This window comes from Rhipicephalus microplus, chromosome 5, assembly GCF_043290135.1.
Source record: "Rhipicephalus microplus isolate Deutch F79 chromosome 5, USDA_Rmic, whole genome shotgun sequence".
NCBI classification, from domain to species: Eukaryota; Metazoa; Arthropoda; class Arachnida; order Ixodida; family Ixodidae; genus Rhipicephalus; species Rhipicephalus microplus.
In genome coordinates, this window is record NC_134704.1 from 149,476,772 (window position 1) to 149,495,708 (window position 18,937).

The 18,937-nt window shown below is 44.5% G+C and overlaps 1 protein-coding gene across 7 annotated transcripts in view; it reads left to right on the forward strand.

The window, feature by feature from the left end:
• LOC119174182 (uncharacterized) overlaps positions 1-18,937 on the forward strand; it is a 177,100-nt gene that overhangs the window by 24,147 nt on the left and 134,016 nt on the right. For 6 of the 7 annotated variants that reach the window (XM_037425001.2, XM_075896042.1, XM_037425004.2 and 3 more), the window contains exons 2-5: positions 6,240-6,336; positions 8,413-8,584; positions 9,343-9,409; positions 15,265-15,407. In XM_037425001.2, coding sequence (XP_037280898.2) covers positions 8,484-8,584; positions 9,343-9,409; positions 15,265-15,407 — 311 coding nt within the window. In that variant the 5' untranslated portion in view covers positions 6,240-6,336; positions 8,413-8,483. The remainder of the gene's footprint in view (positions 1-6,239; positions 6,337-8,412; positions 8,585-9,342; positions 9,410-15,264; positions 15,408-18,937) is intronic. The other variant, XM_037425003.2, reaches the window with a different exon arrangement.

Below are 18,937 nucleotides of genomic sequence, written 5' to 3' on the forward strand. Positions count from 1 at the left end.
TGTTCAGAGCCAGCTGCTAAAGTTGAAGAACGTGCTTACGTTGCTCAAATGTTAATAGAAGTGTGTCTGGCTATTTTGTTGGGATTAATTCATGCTGAGATGTAAGTCAGAACTATGTAGGTAGGCTTATTTGTTTTTTAACTTTCCATTCACCAAATAGAAAAAATGTAAATCCTAGCTTGCTGCTGGTGTAATTGTTATGTGTTTGTAAATGGCTGCATTTTCCATCTGGCCTGCCAGACATCCAACAACATTTTGAAATGGGCATAATAGCATTTATGTCCGATCTTGACTGTTCGGTGTTGCTTGCTATGTCAGAAAGCACTCTAGAGTTGCCCTTATGCACTTTTCGGGCCCAGTTCAACTGCATAGCTCTATCTTTGGCACTGTGAAATTTATTTTCTGCCCGTGTACTCATGTTTTGTACACCCAGAGCTTTGCGTTCTGTATGCATTTTTTTCATTTGTTTGTGAAACTTATGGTTTTTTCTTGCTTTTTGAGGGCATAAAAGTGATAACGTCCTATTTGCTTTTTCTTTAAGGAAATTAGTCAAGATGTGCTCTTGTTTTTGTTGGTTTTTTTTATGGTTGGCATAAAAAGTTTGATCAAGAGTAGTTTTATCAAGAACACAATAACACAGTTTATATAACATGGTTAAGTTAAGAACAACACATTTGAGTAGAAAATATGCCTGCTAATGTTGCACACAAAAGGGGGCACATTCTTTAGAGAAGCTAAAAAAATTGGTGGAAACGATTTATTATTTAGAGAGGACGTTAGTGAGAATCCTAAATTGATGCGTAGACAGTTTCTTTAATTTTATGCAATCCTAGGCCTCTGTACCATGCGCTTAATCCAACTCTTAAAAGGCCACTCACTAGGCCACATACCGAATTTTAGTTAGACATTGGAAGTTGTTGGGTGTCCGATGAAGAACGTTTTGCCACAAATATTTTTCGAATCGGTTCATTACGAGTGCAGAAAACAGGTCTTTTCAAGAGGCGCGAAACGAGGATGAGAGGAGGTGAGCTCAAAAGCCTTGCCGCTCCTCCGCGTAGCCTTCGAAAGGCAAATCTCTTCCACACTCTCTCCAGCAACCGACCAAGAGATGACGTGTGCATGACGTGCCCGAACAAGCCCAGCCTCCGTGCACGCGAGCGGCGTTGCTTTGTTGACCAGCGTTATTTTGTGGTCTTCTGCCTGTTTCTGCGGGATCGTTTGGAAATGCTGGTTTAGACGCGGTAGAGTAGATGTGCACAATGAGAGCGCGAGCGTGAAGGAGCGTTTCACGGGGGTCGTCTGCTCAATGCACTGACCGCGGGGACCCGAACGCACGCGAAACGCTGGTACATTAGCCCCGCATCTCTTAGCATTTCACGGGGAAAGAATGTAAGAAAAACGCACACAATTTTCTATTGCGTCTTATTATTTATTTCAAGTTTTATTCATCTTTTAAAGCAACAAATACATAAACTACGCATGTTGTGTTAAATAATTTTTGCCGTGTCACGTGGTATACTGTTCACGTCAGAGCAGAGTCGTCTATGTAGAGGACCAACGTCAGTGCATTGCCGTGTAAGTAGGGCCATTCCTACGCCTATGTCATGCCCTCATTCTCTTTGCCTGCGTCGGCAGAGGGGAGGGGGAGCAGCTTTCATCTTGAAATTTGACCCATTTCCGCAGCGCGTAGCGTTGCAAATTTTGGCAGACGTGATCATGAACACCTCGTCTACGCATTGCGCTTGTCAGCTCAATATTGTCAAACCTTGTGAGTGGCCCTTTGAGAGAAGCTGACATGTAAATACAATTGCAGAAGGGTTTCTCGAAGGGCCAATTGATACGTGATTTTGAGGTTAACAGAAAAAATGGCTGCATTTCTGTGTGTTTAATCTTTCTACGTCCTGTTTTTTGCGCTGTTCCCCACAGAAAACATGATTCAAAAATTGCTGTTAATTTAAGTTTATTTGAATGTAGCTGGCGGTATGCCCACATTTTTGTCATTAGATAGCTTTCTGTGCATTGGTGGCGAGCATGAATAGCAAATTATACATTGTGCAAAGCGTGTTGTGTGGAATCGGCAAACTGGAACAATATGATAATAGGAGAACTGAACATATGTATTTTTTTACCCACTGCACAAATATTAATTTTCTTATTGGATTTGCACTGTGACATCCACTAATGCGGTTCGATGTTGTTTTTGGTATCTATCGGAGATTCGTGTTATTTTCTTACTTGTGCGAAGCTGTCTGCACATATACACTGCGCATATACACTGCGCGGTGCGAATGTTATAAATATAAGGGTTTAGCTAACAGTAAGCACATTCATGCGAGTTGCAAAGAAATATACAATAGGAAACAGCAACACTGACTTGTGCTTAAACTAACAAAATATCAAAACTGGGGACAAGTTTGTAGACCCTCTCATCCCAGAGAATTTGAATTTGAGCGATCATAACATGATCTTTGTTGGTATGTGTTACACAACAGATTTTTTGTCATGCATGAATGTTACTAAGTGCAGAATCTGTGAGAACACTTTTTAAAAAAATTTTTCTCTGCTGAGTAGTGCACTGTTAAGATGACTACCACTTATCAATGTCCTTCGCACTCAAGGGTGCTGTAGAAGTATATATATTGTCTATGGTAGGTAACAATAGTAGACGATTTGCTTCGTGTTGAAAAAGAGACTTTGTTCGGTGGCATTCATTACAAGGCGCATTCCCCCCCCCCTTCCCCCCCCCCATATGACCTTTGGGCCACATACACAGACTGAACCTTCCACAAACTTCCTAATATTAATCATAGCAATGCCATAGTTTCTCTGTGTTGGTTACTGTCAACGCTCAGTCAGATTGAAATTATGGAAACCTTTGAATATGTTGAGTGGTATGCAGCTCCTTTTAGTGTATGCTGTTTAGGAAAAGAAACCAAAACTCATGGCTCAAGTTGTTCATTCCTTCAGTTGAATTCAAATAATGCCGTCGCTAGCTTTGTATGCCATGCGTATGAGGAGATATCGTAGTATAACTATTCAGTTGCACAGAGGGGGCGGTAATAGATGCCTGAAAGCAGCTTTTTTAACTGCTGTTCAAACAATATGCAAGTATTCAAGATTATTTTAATAAGAAGAATGTTATCCTCCTTGATTCGTTCTTTAGGTTCATTGTTGCTATTTAATAAGTGCAAATAAATTCTTATCAAAAAGCGAACTATGCTCATTTGGACATAAAAATGGAACAAAAGTATTATAAATTCCATTCTTTTAGCCACTGACGGCATATTGCGAGCGAGGCAAGGTTTGAGAAGCTGAGAAAACTTGAAATTTTGACACCAAAGGCACAGAAAGTAACGTCAGAGTCCGCAGGCAGTATTCTGATGGAGATCTGCAATGGTCTTTCTAACATAAGGTTCTTTCTGTTAAAGATTACCATTGGTGTTTTCTAACTATGCATTTTTTCACCAACACCACGTAATGTCATATTTGCAGGATGATCAGTTATGTTTCCAAGTTTTCCTGCTTATTGACCTTATATGCTTCCTTGTTATTGCATTTTTCACACTTTTGCTTTGTATCTTGTGCAGTACTTGCTAATCTTGGGCAAATTTTAGATATACGCTTCAAGTTACCGCAATTTCACTTAGCTTGTCTTGGGGGGGGGGGGCAGCACTGGTTTGCTTCCATAGCATACATTTTTAGGGGCGAAGCTCTTTAAAGCGGCACCCATTCGTCCCTCGTCGTACTGTGTAACCAGTCTTACGCTTTGACCTGCAAGGTGGTGCCAGTGGGAGATTTCTTCTGTGCGTTGAACAATAAAGAATTCGGTGCGTACGCATTAAACCAAAAGCCGAATTCTCCTGTCTCTCATTCCCAATTAGCAGTCATTGGCATGTACATTGAGCACTATCTGACAAGAGAGGGTTGTTTTGTTATACTCGCTGGGCGTAACCTCCTTGGTTTTAGAAAGGTTTAGCGAGCGTTGGGCCGCAGTGCCATGAATACAGTGAACTAGTATATACCATGAACTCGAGGTGGTTAAAGGTGGGAAGTAAACAAGAAGCGCAAGGCATAAGAAAGTGTGTGTAAGCCACTTCTCGTTTAGTCCTTGGAATGTCTGCTAGATGGCGATGCTTCTATATTCGCAATATATGATGAAAAGATGAGAGATGGTGGCACTTAGTGTTGACTAGATGGACGAACGGACTCACAGACAAATGCATGGATAGACGCACAGATGGCTGCACGGACGATTGGACGCATGGACAAACGCAGGGACGAACACACGGATGGACGTGCGGACGCACGAACAGACGCACACACGGACGGGCAGATGGACGCATGGACGGTCACACAGATGGACGCATAGACGGACGGAAGCAAGAACGAACGGATGGATGAATGCTTCGCCCCACTCTCCATCATTCACTCCGTGGATATGGTGCCACTTTTTTTGCATCCTTTATTTTTTTCTTGTACGCTCAATTATTGCTGTTGAATATCTTCCTTCATTCCTTTTTATAATTATTCAGTTTCTTAAGTTAGTGGACTTTTCACTGCTGTTTGGGACGCGTTGAAGTGGGTTTGATTACAATTAAGGTGGTTTCGTTTTGGTGTAGACGAAATCCTGGAGGCTTGTGTTGCGTCAGTGTGTGTCAAAGAACACGTAATAGTCTAAATATCGAAAGCACTTCACTACGACATGCCTCGCCATGCCATTGCTTTGGCATGTAAGACCCCAGATATCATTTTTAACATCTTGAGCAGTTCTAAGCAACATAATCTGTCACAGCTTTAAGTTAGTACTTGAGAAACGTATCCTTGTTGTGAAGGTCTCTTGAGTGTGGTAATATTCTGCCTGTTGCCTAGTGTAAGACTGTAAGTTCATTTCCAAGCCATCAGAAATTCATTTTCGTATGCATGGAGTGTAAGAAATGCGGTTAACTTTTATGCACAGTTAAGAAGTCCACTTGACGAAGTAATTCAGAGATGTCGACTTTGATGCCTGTGGTGGTCTACATCGCTCTCGTAACTGTGGCGACGCTATGGCTGTCATCTTTGTGCAGTCTTTTTTTCTGACAATCAAGGACTGACTGCCTACTGCTTTAAGCTGACTGTAGGACAGAAGATTCTCAGGCAAGAAGAAAAAAAAAAGTGTATTGGGACCATAGACTCAATTTTCATACGCACAGAAATCCACCCCCTGCTGTACCTTTTATAATATGAATGGGCTTACCGGCTGCCTTTGAATGGGTAGGAGATGCTGTTATGAATGCATGCACATCGCTTGATAGCCTCCCCCCCCTTTTTTTTGTCTCTTTCATGCGCATTTGTAAATCCACCTGGAGTGCTTTGTGTTTTCCCTGCTGATGCATCTTTGTTTTTGCTCCATTGCTCTTACAGCCATGACCCTGCATTCCTCTTTTTTTTTTTCTGCTACTTGTAAATCAATTTCGCTCACTCCGCACATGCGCGCCACTGAGACTAAATTGGCCTGAGTCATTTTCTGCCATACCTACCTAGGGCATGATTCACTGCGGGTATGCTACCTTGTCCTTTCTATAAACAAGATCGTTTGAATCACAAAGCACTTGGGCTTTGTCTAGGTTTTTCACACTGCACGAGTCTCAGTGTGCATACGTACAGTGCCTTAAATTTGTGAAAACTGTCACGTTCGCCATAACCTAACTGTAGTTGAGTGCACCAGTGCAGCTCACAGGTGAACCGCCTTGTAAGTTTTACTTTCCTTTGGAAGCAAGTTTTTTTTTTTTTCTTAACAAGGACGGGAAGTCAAATGAGGATTGACATAGAAAAGACGTTTCTTAAGCTGTCAGTGATATTTTATTGGGCTGTCATGCACAGTACTCGTAGATTTTAATAGTACAATTTAAAGCAATGTAACATACTTTCGTTCCCACAGTCTTTAGTTTTGGTGATATTGGTGTAATTTTGACTCTTTGAAAGCATTGATTAAAGCCAACTTTACGATTAGACAAGATTAATTGCAACGTGACATGGTTATCTCGGGCAACTGTGCATACCGGTCGTTACATTTAAAAATAATTGATGCCGCAATTAGATTCATCAGAATTGTACTATCCAGTGTGTTGTTACTGTGTCCAGTAAATAGGGGTTACTGGGCTCTGATGTTTCAGGGAAATTCGGATCAGTAAAGTAAAGGAATTTAGGTTGGTTCCTTTTGCCAACACTCTACTGACATGCTCTCTTTCTCTTTGCAGTTAGAGTAGCAGCATGGTGCTTCGGAACAAGTTTGAGTCCCTAGAGAGGCAATCTGTGTTGGGCTTTCTGCATCGTCATCGTGTGCGAAATCTTTGGGTGAGTTGTTCTTGCCGAGCATGCTAAGCGAAATAGAAACTCGGGCCGTGAGTTTCACGCGCTTCTTTAACTTAAGTGAAAAACACTTGTACACGGGTTAAAAGACTAGTAAGAGTAACCTTGAAGCGATCACTTTTAGGTAGCCATTTCTTTTTGCATGTTTTGGTTGTCATAATGATTCACTCTAGTCATCAAAGGGATTGGCTGGTCGCGAATGTAGGTTGGTAAGTGTGACAGGGCTATGGTGCTCAGGCTGATGACCCGAAGGTCTTGGTTTCGATCCCTGCTGTGGCTGTTGCATTTTGGTCGAACAGTGACTATTAAAAAACACCACTTGGTCAAAATTTCCCAAGCCCTCTGCTGTGGTGTCCTTCGTAATGATACCACGATATTGGAATACAAAGGACATAATATCAGGACATTATGGTAGAACATGATGCAAAGGACACGATGAAGAGTGACAAGAAATCAAGCAGGAGGTGCCAGTACAAAATTTTGGCCTTGGATCCCTGCTGTGGCTGTTGCATTTTGGTCGAACAGTGAACATTAAAAAAATCACTTGGTCGAAATTTCCCGAGCCCTCTGCTATGGTGTCCTTCGTAATGATACCACGATATTGGAATGCAAAGGACATAATATGAGGACATTGTGATAGAACATGATGCAAAGGACACAATGAAGAGTGACAAGAAATCAAGCAGGAGGTGCCATTACAAAATTTTGGCCTTGGATACTGGAAACTCTTTACAACAAAGGGACTGTTCGAAACATGGCCGGAACGAAGTATTCCTGTCACCAGGCAATACATTTCTAGAATTCTTGTACAGGTGGCAGTGAACTACAATTTTTATGTTCTACACTGCGTAAATGCAGTAAATAAAATGCCTAATGAGGTTATTTGCCCAGGTCTTCTGCAGCCTTTCACACGTTATTTATTGTCACTGAAACTGGTTTTTGTGATTTCATTGGTAATTCTTCCTCATTTCATTTTCAAAAAGGTCAGCAGTCACACTGAAAGCTTCTCAGATGTGCACACTGTAAGAAAGGGTGGCATTATAAGGCATACGTAAAGACCTTATACACAAGAAATTAGGTATTTTGTGTTAGCTTGTGTCATGGGGGGGGGGGGGGGTCTGTGAACTCGTGGCAGGTTTCGTTGCCATAAGGGCATAAATGCACTGATTAAATTAGTTGGGGGTAATATCTGGTGGATTGTTAACATAAAATGAAATTTATTATGAAATTCTAGTGCTCTAATTTGTGCACTTTTTTTAACAAAGTGACTGAGAACTTGAAGTTTGTCATTCAAAAAGTAAGTTAATTACAGAAAGCATTGCTTAAAATAAATAAGGCAACCAATTGCATGCAATTAACCATAAAAGTGACATAATATAGCAATTGTTAGCGGCCTAATGATTTACTAATTGCAAAACTGCCAAAAAGTGTTTTTGATTACACCTGAATCATTCCAAAAATATGCGATTGACTACATATATAATTTTTAGCCTACAAGTCTGATTTTTATGCGTGTTCAAATAATGTTATGTCAAGCTTCAGTGAACAGCTTTTCGAGAATTTTCGAAACTTATTAGAGTTGGTGTTGCCTTCTCTTCTTTTAATTTTTCCAGCTTCTAACGAGCATAAAACAGGACAAATTTCAATATACAAGCCTCATTATAAAGAAGTTACATCTTCTACGAAAATAAGTTTAATATATCCAAAAAATTTTTATATACTTTTTAAACTCTGTCTATTGCAAGACTATCCTTCATTTACTTCGTTATTACAAATATTTCATTATATCTGGGTTCGTTACATTGAAGTTTGAGTGTATTTCTAATTCATCTTTGATACACTGGAGAATAAAATTTTCCCATGAACATAGCGTGAGTCACTTTTTTTTACAACAAAGCATTGTGCACTTATCATAAGCAACCGAGATCTAACCTTTCAGTGAGTTTATACGGCTGTGTTTTCTGGTTCGTCAAGCAACTTCTCATGGCAAGAGGCGTGTTTTGTTAGGCATTGTGCAAAGGTGAGAAAAGTGAGTGAGTCAGTGGGTCATGTGCGTTTCAGTGAGGGACGTCGGCTGACTGGCGTCGGCAGCTGCGGCGCCCCATGGTGCCTGGTCCACCCAGCCAGGGGAGATGGACACGAGCTGCTCCTCCCCGAGGCAGCAGCAACAGCACCACCACCCCCCGCCCCACCACCACCGCCCCACCGCATCTGCGGTTGTCATCATCGACAGGTATCGCGCACTGGTGTTGCCCACAGTACACGTCGGACCCTCTCGTCACTCTGGAGGGGGTTCAAGTTCGGTCGTCTTTCTATTATATGGCAGCTAGTGCATAGAAGCCCACACATCTCGGATGAAATGACTAGAGCCCTGAGAAGGCTTCACTTCGGTGATGCATTGGACAATAGTCAGATGCAACTTAAAAAGTCAGGAGAGAGGTGCTGCTGGCAGGCTGAAGCACTTTAAGCTATTGCCTCTGCCACTAGAGAAATAGTCCCACTCAAGCACTTGTCAAAGTTCTTCAAACGCGAGGTCACTGACTGTCCGGCTCATGCTGTTGGTCTGGGGTGTGCACTCATTGGCACCAGCATTGTGTGTATCCACCCTTGGAGGAGAGAATGGCATGGAGTTCTAAGATTGTATCCAACTATAACAACCAGATCAGGCAGCGTAGGAAGTGTTCAGTCTAGAGTATGACTTCGGATATAAAGGATCTTTGTTGATAATTTGGGGATGTGAAGCTCCTGCTTGTGTTGAAGCACCGAACCTGATAACTTAACCACTTTGCATTAGTGCCTTCATTTTGGGAGAAGGTGTAGCAGTTTATCGAAGCTATGAAACAAAAGAGTAAGGCTCTGACACTTTCTGTAGAACTGCTGTCCTACTTATAGCTCTCTCGGCTTCAGGGAATGAAATATATTGATGTCATTAATTCTGGATGTACGTTTTGGTTATGGCAGCCAAGTAAAAGGGACTTTCATGCAATGCAGATCACCTGCCCGCAGTACGACTCCCAGTGCAGTGTGCAGACTGACGCCTTCTCAGCAACAACAAAGGGTGAGTGGCATATCCAAGCACCCAGCTTCTTCCCAGAAATTGTTTAAAAGTTCCGTTCCATCTAATAGGGGAAATGAGAGTAAGGACAGTAGAGCTTCAATAGATCAGCATCTCTTGAATGCAACACCAATTTTAAAGACGATAGTCTTTCTTGGGGACCTTCGACGCAAAAATTTTGGTCTGTCTGTACACTTGTCTGTCTGTCCACTCTTAACCGCATCGGATATCTGAAACGGCGAAACGGCCGACCCCATCCCCAGCGCCCACCTATGTTGCTCAAGGTTGAGCGTTCATGCTTGTGCAATTGTCAATTAAAAGGCAATTATTGCGCATTCGTTTCCGCCCTAGAGAAAAAAATCGCCTTTTTTTTTATTTCACAGGAACCGAATGCTGACGTGGTATTTACTCGTGCAAAATATGAACTTCCGTTCCCCTAGGTCAAATATGGGAAAAGAGTGAGACACTATACCTTTTTTAGAATGGCAAATTAATTCTCCTGGTACTTCAGGCACTTCTGCAGTCCAGTTTTCCTGGCTTTCAGATAACGTCTGGATCCACCTCTGTCACGTGCATATCCCGGGTCGTTATGTAGAAAAGCTCTACCCTCACAGAGTAGCTTCAGCTTGCCGGAAAGCTTATCTTTGAGATCTGGATATTTTGATGTCCATGGAAGCTTTTCCTGGTCAACATAAAGCTGAGTGTCTGCCCTTGCGACACTCGCAGTACCAGGCCTTGAACACGCAAAAGGACGCGATGCAGCTTTCTCTTCATGTGAAATAACATTCACTTGACGCCAGCATTCATAATAACAGTGGCACATCACCAGATGCTCTTCTCAAGGGAACAATTACCGCATGCACAGCTCAGTTGTACTCGCAGTACCAGGCCTTGAACACGCAAAAGGACGCGATGCAGCTTTCTCTTCATGTGAAATAACATTCACTTGACGCCAGCATTCATAATAACAGTGGCACATCACCAGATGCTCTTCTCAAGGGAACAATTACCGCATGCACAGCTCAGTTGTGTAGAAAAGCATCCTACACAAGTTCGTGCTCTGTCGGCATTATGATGGCGATGACTCTGTGTCTGACTCTTTTTACTGGAGGCTGTTGCCAATGTGGCTTGGGTTTCATTTGCAAGCGTAGACAGTTTTTGGACTCGATTTATCGAGAGAAAGAAGCACGTTGAATTTGAATCTTCGAAGTTGGGAGCAAATATTCACTCGTACCTTGAACTAAGTAATGCTGCCATGAGCTGCCATTAATCAAAAATAATTTAATCCACCATTTTTGGAGAAGCACGTGGCCATGCCTTAAGCTTATTCATGTGGGTCCTTGAAATTCTTGAAGACCCTTGAATTCGAAAAGTTTGTTTTCAAGGCCTTGAAAGTGCTCGAATTTTGTAAATCCTTGAAAATGCTTGAATTTACTTTTCTTCCTAATGAATATTGTTGCACAGTTCACAGTGTGTTATTTGTGATGCCATAAATGTAGCAGGGGACACATGTAATGTGCCCATCACAAAAAATTTGAACATCAGTAACTTTTGCGAACAGCCATCACCGTGCATTTCTGGAAACTCAGAAAAGGCAGGAGCTGGAGGATGGAAAACAGAAAAACGAAAAGTTGCATTGAGGATGTCGAAATGCTTACAGAAAAAAGAAACTAGAAGCCACTGTTAAGGAATTAACAGCTACAGCAGACTCGTATAGTGGATAGGAGATAGGAGAGGAGATAGGAGAGGAGATAGTGGATATTGCTATGAAAATTCAGAAAAAGCAATAAGGCATTGCCTGATAACTGTACCCTAGTTTTTCCTATCTGAATAAAAGCTTGCAACTTCTGTCATTCTGAAAGGGATTACCTTTGTAACATTAAAAAACTGTGATTGGCAGTTGTGTAGAAATAAAATGTCATTGAAGCCATGTTTTTGATGTCGGCTGCTTTTACGATGAATTGTACATAGTTGAAGCATTTGTTCTCCCCTGAATATGTGTTCATTTGGTAACTAATGGACAATGTAGTCGTTGAAAATTCGCACTCACAGCCTTGAAAGTCTTTGAAAACCCTTGAATTTTCGGGGTGTAAACGAGCGTCAGCCCTGCTCACGTGGTCTGTATTTGTTTTTGCAGCAAGGCTGTGTGTCGCTGTCTATATTCTTACTTTTTTGATTATACGGTGGTTTTGCGTGGCCCCTCAAAGTCGTATATTTGGAGTTATACTATTCATTTATTAATTTGCAAGCTTGTCATTGTCACGTTTCTCATTGGCGAGCATTAGAACACCTCAGAGAAAGTTTGCAGCCCGGGAGTAGTGCCTTGCACTTGAGACAAGAAAGGTCGCCATTTGTAGGCATCTAGTGTATGAGCCAGCATTTGTATTATGCGTATCATTTCGTGGCTGACCGAACAAAAGCAGGCGAACTTGTTCAACCCCTGGCTACTCCACTGTTCAATAACGAGCAAATCAATACTGCCTCATGAGCTTTTTCTTCTTTCATGTAATCAAGTTGTTACTTTGCAATCACTGCCTTGGGCATACTGCGCCAGAATGTCGAACGTTCCTAATCAGTGTGGTAGCACCATCAAGTTTTTTCACAGCAAAAGCTGTGTATGACTAGGTGAAACAAAAATCCATTTTTTCTCGCAACATTAAACTTCACAGTCGTGCCACCGAGCTCGCATGCAGCAGTTTCAAATGATAACTATCATGCGAGTAGGCAACGGATTATACTAGCTCCGAAACAGCAGACAGCTTTCAAAGAACAGCACCAGCAACAGAACCATAACAGAATTCGTGTTCGCTAGGCTGGTGCTGAAGTCTGGGCTTGGGTGGCCAAGTGCAAGCAGGAACTGCCCACTGCTGCTCTTGTTCATGCACTGGGCAGCTGTTCGTCTTGATCTTTTTCTGCTTGGACATCACAGTGTTCACAGTAGACGCTGGCAGTCAAAGTTCGTTCGCTATGTCAATTTGCTTCCTTTTCAGGTTCCTGTCGGCAACCGCAAGGATATTCAGCTTTTTCTGAATTAGCAAGGGCTTGCGCTTCTTCGACGCCACGCTACACGCAACTGTCTCAAATCGCGAACTATGTACACTGAGCAACATGCAGCCTGGCACAGGGCCCGGCCAGAGAAAGCATGGCGCGGCCTGCATATTCCTTGTGGGAATTCAGGCTAGCCCGCTGCCTTTGCGCGGGCTTTGCCGCCTTTTCTGCCGTTCTCATGTCCCGACATGTCTCCCCTCCTCCGCTGTCTGCCGCGCTGGGGGAGCGGAGTGACGTTTAGCCCCCTCACCCGGTTGGGATGTTGACTGTGGCGCTGCGCGCGGAGTCTCTCGAGAGGTTTTGCGCGCGTGCGTCGAGAGCGGGCCAGAGACCTCTCTGGGGACGACATTGGGGTAAGCACGCTTTTCTTTTCCGTCCGTCAGCCCCCTGCAGGGCTTGTTCGGACTTCCCCGACGGCGCCTTGCGCCCGCGGCGAACGCTTACCTTATGTCGCCCCCCCCCCCCCCCCTCCCGAACGCTAGGCCGAAATGGTGGTATGGTGTCCTAGTGCGTGGCCTAGCTACGCCGACCCGTCTCCCTTCTAAGCCAACGCGAGCGCCTTTGCAACGGGGTGTACTGCGTTTGGTGTTGCCGCAGACAATAAAGTGGTGCGACTTTGAGCAGTATCGTGTTTTCGCCACGGCGGCGGTTAACGCGTGCCCTGCGGCTCGCTAAGACCGGACCCACGCTAGTGGCCGTACTCCTTCGGGACACATGTCACTACATCCTAAAGTCTCGACATTGGTGTCAAAGTAGAGATTGGTCTCCATTGGCTATGATATCAGTTCAGTCATTCTCAGCATCTGAACCACGTGCGCTGTTGGCTGCGTTAAGGGTGGCACGGTCCATCTCGTCGTCGCTGTGGCGCAGAGCGCGGACGCCCCATGCACAGCCTCCACATGGGTGGGCCACGGGCAACCATAGCAGAGTGTGGACAGTGAAAACGTGAGGAAGCTCACATTTTCCGGGCCGGTGGTGCAGTACGGGCATGAAAATTGGCTCGGTAGATTGAGTGCTGGCAACAACTGCGTACCGATGATCCGGCAGCATTACAAGCCACACTAAATCGTGAAAACCACTGTGCTACAGAAAATAACAGGCATTTTTGGAAAACCGTTTCAAGACTTCTGACTGCTCAGAGTGTGCGGGAGAGGGTGTCAATTGGACGCAGCAAAGATACGGCTGTCGTTTCGCGGCGGCAGTCTGCCACTTGGCGGTTCACAAGCACGCGAGAGCAGGTTTTTGTGTGTGTTTGTACACCTGATTGAGAATTTGTGCCTGCGGAATGTATCATACAACCGCTGTTCGCCACTGTGCCGAATGTTGCTGCCAAGTAATTGTATTTTCCGGGAATGTATTAAGCGGATTGTATTAACATATTAACACATACAGTGGAACTTCGATTATACGTCCCCCGATTTCGCGACGACCCGCATTTTCCGACAAATTGGTTAGGTCCCGGCAAAATCCCCATAGGAATAATGTGTTAAAAACCTTGGTTATACAACGCTGTTTTACGTCGACCCCGCATCTTATGACCGCGCTCAGATTTCGTCAAAAAAAGAAATGAACACCTTTACTCGAATCAAGCGTGGACCAAATATTCACTAGTGGAAAATATAAACTTCTGTTCCCCTAGGTTGACGATTAGAAAAGTAGAGAGCGAAACAAATGTTTTCCTAAAATGGAACATTTATTCTCCTGGAAGTTGATGCGCTTCTACACACGCCGCAATCGAGTGAGCACATATTTAGGGGGTCGTTACCTAGTCAAGCTCTATCCACACAAAGTATCTCCAGCCGCCCGAAAAGTGGATAATTTAATGTTTTTGGTCCATGGAAACATTTTCTGGTCGACATACAGCTGATCTCCTGCCTTTGTCGCTCTCGCAGTCACAGGCTTGCGGACGCATAAGGGCGCGATGCAGCAGTTTTCACTGTGAAAGATTACTTTCACTTGACGCCGACGTTCATACTAGCACTGGGACATCGCTAGTTGCACTTCACAAGGCCACAAATTACGACGTGCATAGATCAATCGCACACGAAGGCATTCTACGCACGCTTGTGGTCAGTCGTCATTATGTGATTGCGATGACATTGTGACTCTTCTGACGGGAGACTATTGGCAACACGGTTTCGTTTTCATGCGGAGGCCATTTTCGGACTCTATTTATTGGTAGAAAGATGCACATTGTATTCAATTCTTTTTCAACTTGAGAATAAAGATTCGCTCGCACCTCTTTCAACTAAGTTAGGCTGCCATTAGCTATCGCTGGCAAGAATAATTTAATCTACCTTTCTAGTAGAGGCACAAGGTCGTGCCAGGAGCTTATTCAGGCTGTCTATGCCCATTTTTTGGGGCAAGGCTGCGTGTCGTGGCTGTACTCTTAGTTTTTGGATTATACGACACCCGGGTTATACGACTGTCTGGCGTGGTCTCCTGCAAGTCGTATAATCGGGGTTCCACTGTAGCTCTATGGGGTTATGTTTTCGCGATTTCGAGCATAAGAGCTGGGAAATCGTTTTAAGTGGGAACATATCAACGAGGTTCTTATTTGCACAGCCCTAGTATTGACCTTTCACTGCAGCGATAATTGTGGTCGGCCCTTGGTGGTCCTGTTAAGGGTATCGTTTTCATGCAATGGTATCTTGCGCCAAGGTTGGCTTACCAGTCTTTGTTTGATTTCGCATAGTGTGTGGGCCGGTACAACATTGAACAGCTAATCTTTTTTCCTGCTGTGGCAGTGACATTTTATCATTGAGAATTGTCTGGCGTGAGACTCTCTTGTCCTTTGTTGTTTCATTCAGGTCACAGTGGTGGGCACGCAAGGCCAGGTGAGTGATGCCAGCCTGTACGTTGTGTGCAGCCGCTGTGGCCAGATCAGCCATGACCTCAACAACTGTGATTTCTGCTCTCGCCAGATCTCTGTCGCCGACAGGAGCAAGCCAAGGTGAGTCCTCTGTGATGGTGCACAAAAGTCATGTGTGCCGATAACGTTGCCCTGCAGCACTTACAAGTAATCATCGAATGTCTACATTGAAGAAGTTCTTTGCTTCGCGAATCTCTGTAGAAAAGAGTTTTAGAATCTGTTAACTATGAGCTGGGTTACAGGGATGTGTCACATGTTTCACGGGCCTTCTCTCTAATTTCAAACCAGCGGGTAGACTGAAAGCTTAAGGGGAGACGCGGGTCGAAAAGTCGCGGTTTTCCGGAAAATTTTCGCTTTTTTTTTTCCGGCTGTATTGGCATCCTTGGACTATAATCTATTACTTCTGAAAATATCAAGCTGAAATTCGCACGAGAAATTATCAAAAAATGCTTCCAAGTGGGCAGCGGTGACGCGAGAAATGCGCGAAAGTCGCGAAAAACGGCGAAGTTCGCGTCGTCCTGTCGCGAAAACGACGCGTTGGCCGCCATTTGCAATCGTGCACGCATGCTGCGAAGGCCGTATCCTTCATAATCCACTAGTAGCCAGTCTCGTGCCTTCGCGCAGGATAAACAAAAAACGAGAAAAACAACGCGTACGTCACGCGTTTTGAATATCGCGGCACACAGCGCGAGGCCGCCATTGGACGGCGGTGCGCTCCACGCTCCTCCCCCTCCTATCTCTCCGGCAAAAGAGCGAAGCCTCGGACGTCGCGATCGAGTTTTTCTGCGTTTCTCTGCATTTTTGCGTCATGGCAAGCTTGAAGAAGTGCAGTTCAGATAATCGAAAGTTCAGAACTCGCCACAAGTATCGAGGGAAACGGCGTCGGACGCTTCGCAAAGCGACAGCGAACGACGATGTCGCCCCCGACCAACGCCCCGACGCTCCGACTTCGGATAGGCCTAACACCGTCACCGAACCCTGTGACAGTGGTTGTGAAATAGCCGCTGCCGTGGAATTCGTCAGTGCATCCCAAAGGAAGATTGGATTCTTCGAGAGTGAACGTAGACCGGTAGATGCTGCTACTGCGAACATGCTGCTTTGCGAAATCGATGCACTGACGGCACTTGTGGCGGGTGCGCAATGCCCAACCTGCCGCGAACGGAAGCTCGGCGTGCGAGAGGCAGCTGGAAAGCGCAAAGGACTTTCGGCATTCCTCGAACTGTGCTGTCAAAATTCTGATTGCCCTGAATCTGCACTTTCGTTCACGCACACGTCGAGACGTACTGCTTCGGCCGGGGACCAAGGAACGAGCGCTCGTTTTGACAGTGGCAGCTCGCGTGACAGCTTTGCTGTAAACATGAAGGCAGTTCTGGCAGCACGCGCTATAGGCGCAGGCCACGACCAACTTTCACGATTTTGTGCGATTCTCGGTCTTCCGAGCCCGATGCATCACAAGACATTCAACGGCATTTGCAAGAAGCTCCATGGTGCGGCGATGACGGCAGTGAGCAAAAACTTGCACCAGGCACGAAACATCACGAAGGACGCAGTCGGCGGCAGAGATGTGCCAGTCATGTTTGATGGCACCTGGCAGAAAAGAGGTCATAAAAGCCACAATGGAGTGGGCACAGTCGTGTCCCTGGACACGGGGCTCTGCCTCGATTTTGAAGTTCTTTCGAACTACTGCCATGCTTGCAGTATACACAGGGACCTTGGGGAGGATGAAGAGATATGGCGAGCTTTTCATCTTCCAGTTTGCCAAAAAAACACTGACTGCTCATCCCATGCAATGGAACCTGCGGCAGCTGTCAATATATGGCAGAGGACCTTGTCTTATGAAACTCCACTGCGATTCACCAGCTTCCTAAGTGATGGTGACAGCAAGGCCTACACTGCAGTCTGCGAGGCAAATGTATACTGTGACACCCCCATTGACAAAGAAGAGTGCACGAACCACGTTGCAAAGCGCTTGGGAACTGCCCTACGGAAATTGGCAACGCCACTGCCACGAGGCGAAAAACTGAAAGATGCGACAATAATAAAACTACAAACATATTACAAGATCGCCATCACGAGCAACAAGGACAGTGTCCGAAATATGTACACTGCCATATGGGCATCGTATTTTCATTGCTGCTCCAGTGATGGTGCCAGTAGCCACAACTTTTGCCCCGCGGGACCAAATTCGTGGTGCAAGCACAAGCGTGCGGAAGCACTGGGGGAGCCTGCACCACGCCACACCCCACTGTTGACGAAGGCTCAAGGATTGGCAATTATGCCTATCTACAAGCGCCTTACAGAAGAGAAGCTCCTTATTCGGTGCCTTCATGGCAAGACACAGAATGCAGCCGAATCGCTGAACAGCAAGATATGGCTGCTATGTCCAAAAACAAAGTTCGCCTCCAGAACAACTGTGGAGACAGCCACCGCTCTTGCTGTACTCTGGTACAACAAAGGCCACAGGGGCTTTGAAGAAGTGTTCGAAGGCATTGGAATTCTCCCCTCACAAGATCTGGCCACACATGGTGACCACTGTGACGTCATGCGCATCAGGAAGATGAACCTGAAGCAAACTGCAGAAGCGAGGGCACACCGTCGCAACACAGCGAAGAGAGCTCGTGTTGAGGACACTGACCGCAAGAGCCGTGAAGGACCAAGCTATGGTGCAGGGGACTTCTAGACACTTGCAGTGCATTCAAGGCAAGGTACTTTTCATTGTGCCCCAATTTGATGCAAAAAGAATGATTTCCTAATAAATGCCAACTTTGCGAACTTTCAAACTTGTTTTTCTCATTTTCATTTTTTCTGACAGTTTCACGTTTTCCGGGCAGCCTTTTAGAAACTTATATTCATTGTATAGTAACGAAACTTGGCACACATATTCTTCAACACATGCAGAATGCAAATATCTACTCTAAATTGCAATGCCTACCAGCATTAGGTGTGAAAATATTAGCTTATTGTTTCAAGGGAGATTGAAAATAATAAGTCATTCAATACAATTTTTTTTTTCTTGGTTCCCATATTTCTGTGACATATCTATATAGATATTTGCACTTTTCAATCTACCAAGAGTCAAATAACATCAGACACAGTGCTTTTACTGAAAGTTTAGTACATAAAAGAGTGCCCGCAAAAAATGTAACTTTTTGCTATTATTTATGGCATAACTCAATAATTATAGCAGCTACACAAAAAATGATTGCATATTTGAAATCTGCATAAAAAACTATACTAATAACAAACTTTTCAAGTCTATATTACTAGAAATAAAAAAAAAACCTTTTTCGAGGAGCGTCTCCCCTTAAAAGCCCTTTTGTCAGCGTGCTTCACGACCTTGAACACTTTTTCTTTTCTTTGTTTCTTCAAATGCACTACTCACTTCCAGTGTGAATTCAAGCACACACAGGGTCATGTGGCAGCCACGGTATCTATGCCGGACCTTACGATACTCAAACCAATCAATGGCGGTGGACTTTGGGTTTATAGCTCTGTCATTTGAGTTTGTATTGTTTGTCAAGAGAAAGGGGAGTGTTTTCTAGTAGACTTCATTATTAGTTCTCAATTTTAGGCCACGAGCTGCCTTATAATGCTTGGTCAGGGGTGCAACA